The 3,768-nt window shown below is 44.6% G+C and overlaps 1 protein-coding gene across 15 annotated transcripts in view; it reads right to left on the bottom strand.

Moving 5' to 3' along the window:
- The window catches only part of Slc8a1 (solute carrier family 8 member A1), a 363,798-nt gene that overhangs the window by 304,325 nt on the left and 55,705 nt on the right, over positions 1-3,768 (bottom strand). For 12 of the 15 annotated variants that reach the window (XM_048804486.1, XM_048804488.1, XM_048804494.1 and 9 more), the window contains exon 2: positions 1,314-1,377. The exons of 1 other annotated variant lie outside the window; for it this stretch is intronic. In XM_048804486.1, the coding sequence (XP_048660443.1) occupies positions 1,314-1,377 (64 nt within the window). Of the gene's footprint in view, positions 1-1,082; positions 1,284-1,313; positions 1,454-3,768 lie in introns of those variants that run through there. 2 more of the 15 variants (XM_048804498.1, XM_048804500.1) reach the window with 2 other exon arrangements.

The following is a 3,768-nucleotide window of genomic DNA, read 5'->3' as shown; positions in this document are numbered from 1 at the left end:
CGCGCGGGCGGGAGGCAGCGCGGAGGCCGGCAGGCTGGGAGGGCCGGAGCCGGGCGGCGCGCGCGCTCGCTCCCTCCCTCCCTCCCGCGCACACCCGCCTGCCGCCCGCCGCCCGCAGCCTCGCACTCGCTCACACGCGCGCTCGGCCCCGCCGCCGCCACCGCCGGGGCCCGCCGGCTCCCCGCGCTCTGGCCCTCTGCGCGCTCCCCCGGCGGCCTCAGTGATCGCTTGTGGTTCAACCGGCAAGTTTCTGCAGCACCGAGGCGGTGGGGAGCCCTTCCAGCCTCCCGGCCTCTGCCCCTGAGGATATAATTTTTCTATTTCCTCCAGGTTCTCGCCCCGCAGTGCGTCCCGGCCGCGCGCTAGCGCTCTCTTGGGCACCCAGCCCATGGATTACACATGCGGACCAGCGCTGCAACTTTTCTTTTGAACCTTCTTTGCCTCTTCCACAGACAGAATCCCGACCCCCCATTCGCCTACCCGTTTCTCACCTCTGAATTTGTTACTCCAGATATATCTTTCTTCCTCCACATTCTGCCCCTCTGCTAAAGGAAGCTTTCTTTTAGCAAAGGAATCTGAGGATGTATCAATGATTTTTTTAAATCTTTACTCCATGTTTTTCCTACATATCATGTATGCAGGAGTATACGCTAGCTACTAGATGCTGACACAAGCAAATAAGGATGGAGTTGGGGTATTCTCCAACCAAGAACTCTGAAAGGCTACCCGTGTTGGTATTTTGCTCAAAGATTGCAACTCACTTGGGAATAAAGACCAAGAGGCTGTTTAGTGTGAAAGCCATGCCGTTTTAAACTACAGAGAGGAGTAAAAGCTGAGCATTAAGATTGAGTCAGGAAAGACCTAATGCAGCAATCGACGAACCATTCATTGCCCTTTCCAAGAGAAGCATTATCATTGCCAATACATCACTTCCCCATAATTAATAAAGGAGCATTGCAGCAGGCCCTTGCTCTCTTGACAGCTCATTCATCCTTACAAATCCTTAATGACTTGGCAGGATGAAAGGCTAGCCTCACTATAGAGTTCACCAGCTCCCAAACCTGGCTGCACAACAGACACACCTGGAAATGCAGACTGATGCTGTAGAATCTGATGCAGACTCTGATGATGTAGGTTTCACGTGGAGGCTCTGAGTTTGTATTCTTAAAGCACCAGTTGATATTGGCCCTTGTTGTGGCTTACCAAGGTATGTGGGGCCAGGACCTGCTATATTGGGAAAGTGAGGGGAGGAAGGAGCTGAAAAGCACAAGGCAGAGTTCAAGTTCTTTATCAGATTTTCTCCTGATACTTACAATGTGGCTCTGGCAGTCAGGTTTGGGAGAGAGAGATTCTGACTCCAGGAATTCCAGTTTGATTCTGCAAAAAAAAGAGCAAGGTATTGGAGCAGTAACACTCCTTTATCCCTATGTCAGTGGCTCACAAACCTGACTGCATTCAGATATCCTCGGGAGCTTTTAAAAGTCCCAGGGTCTAGGCCACACCCTAGAATGATTAACTTGCAATCTCTGGGGTTAAGACTCAGGCATCAGTAATTTGTTTTTATGTTCCCTGGTCCATACCTATGTGCAACGAAGGTTGGGAACCACTGCTCTAGGCCAGTACTCCTTAAACATGAATGTGAGTCTGAATCACCTGGAGATTGCAATTACTCCTTTAGTAGGCCTGGAGTGGGCCTGGGATCTGCATTTCTAGCAAATTTACAAGTGACATTGATGTTGCCTAAAGGAGGACTGCTCTTTAATTAGTAAAGGTCTGTCATACCCAGTACCCATCCAGCATTTAAGGACACTCTGGCAAAAGAAACTCCAACCCACTGCTTGCCTTGCAAATTTGCAGGGATCCTCCTTCCCTGTGAACATTTTCCTTTCTTTTCTGAGATAAGTTTTCTTGGAAGCTGCTCTCCACATAGACTTTTGTTAGACTGCACTGAGTAGTGACACTTGGGGAGACAGAGAAGATCACCATTTTTGGGTTAGAGTACATCCTCAGCCAAAATTCGCTTAGATCTTGACTTCCAGGGAGTGTGAGAGGCAGATATTTGGCTCATACTCAAGGATAGGGGCTTGGAAAGAAATGTGGCTGTCTTTTAAATGACAAGAAAAACTTGTAACTAAAGATTCTGTTCATAGGATATAGGACACAGGTTATGAAGAACACAAGCTAAAAAGATAAATAAAAATGTGAGTGAACTATATACCTCATTGGAATAGATTCTATAGGGAGGGTATGGCCTGTTATTACTATTATGGGCTACTTAGTGACAAAATTTTCTTAAAAGGATAAGTATGTTAGATGGGGTGACAGTAGTACTGGTCTTTCAATGTCTGGGCTGGTCTGTACTGGTCTTTAAAAGCCTATCATTTTAGCAACTAAGAAGTTATCAAGGCTACATACAGATCCTCTTCTTTTCTAGTCTAAACTGATGGGTTAATTTGGATTCCTGGGGGCAGGGGACCTACATTGTATGGTCTTCTCCTTATCGAAGTCTATTAAGGGGTGGCCTAGTACCCAGTGATTTGTCACCCTTTTTATTTGGCTCAATTTCTGAGTCCCTAATTTTCTTTGCCTTTCATTTCTCATTAAAGGCATCTTTATAATGGTCCCAAGGCCCTGGGGCAAATCAAACCTTTTGCTCCCTCCTAAATGTCATACATGACTGAATTTTTATTGCAAGAATTATCAAAGGCAACATCACTGGCACAAGGCTGTGGAGACTACAGCTCTAGGTAAGGAAATAGTGAGGTTTCTACAGGCTGTGACTTTGGAAAGAAGAAATATTGTATGCAAGAAGGAGGTGATTTGCATTCCAAAAGCGGAGCTATTTCTTAATGGTATTCTTGGATATTGATTGCTATTCTTTTCTTCTGGACTTGGAATTTATAATCACAAATCTTCATTGTATCAAACCAAAGCAGTATGGAACAGCTATTGAGGGGTCTGCACAGGAATATCACTAAGATTTGATATATTCTAAAGATGGTTCAAAATTTCAGGAATCATTTCCTAGCAAATCTTCAGGGGATCCTTAAGCAAATTTACTTTCAGACCAAATATAAATGATGTGAATTAGACCAATTTTATATCCAGTCTATATAACAAGGGTACCAAAGATTTGTTTAAAGTGTTTTTTAATACTATGTTAAAACATCCAATAACTTTCCATTATTGAGAAGACAAATACTTTGTTTTTAGTTCCTTTTAGTTTTACTTTGAGTCACCTAGGTCAGAAGAACCACTATTGTTTTCTCCATTGCCTGGGCTTCTTAATGTATCAGTAGAGTCCTAATCATCCCCATCTTTTCTCCTAGTCCATCACCATTCACCACACAGGGCTGTGCTTATCACAGGCTCAGTTTCATCTTGATTTCCAAATAAGAAAAAGGTACTAGAGCACTAGCAGCCTGGCCAGGGAGGGAGCTTAGCCATAGCCATTTTCCCAGACTTAACAACCTCATGTGGACCACTGGACCCCTCATTTTATCATTTAGGTTTTCTTTGCTGCTGATTGGATCCAGGGCTCTTTGCTTTCAGGGTGACTATAGAGATTCTATGTCAACTTCTAGGTGCTACTATTCTTTTTCCTGGTGTCTTTTTCCTGCAGTTCAAATTTTACTTCTTTATTTTGTTTTGACCAGTTGAATATCAGTCTTCCACTCCATCAAGTAATGGGCCCTGCTTATGTACAAAAATCCAGAGAGCCTGTAGGTAGACTTGAAATAATAACCTCCTGCCCTGGGCTCCATTACT

Source organism: Marmota marmota, unplaced genomic scaffold (assembly GCF_001458135.2).
Source record: "Marmota marmota marmota unplaced genomic scaffold, marMar, whole genome shotgun sequence".
NCBI classification, from domain to species: Eukaryota; Metazoa; Chordata; class Mammalia; order Rodentia; family Sciuridae; genus Marmota; species Marmota marmota.
The sequence above is the reverse complement of the archived record's forward strand: the minus strand, read 5'-3'. Positions and strand labels throughout refer to the sequence as shown.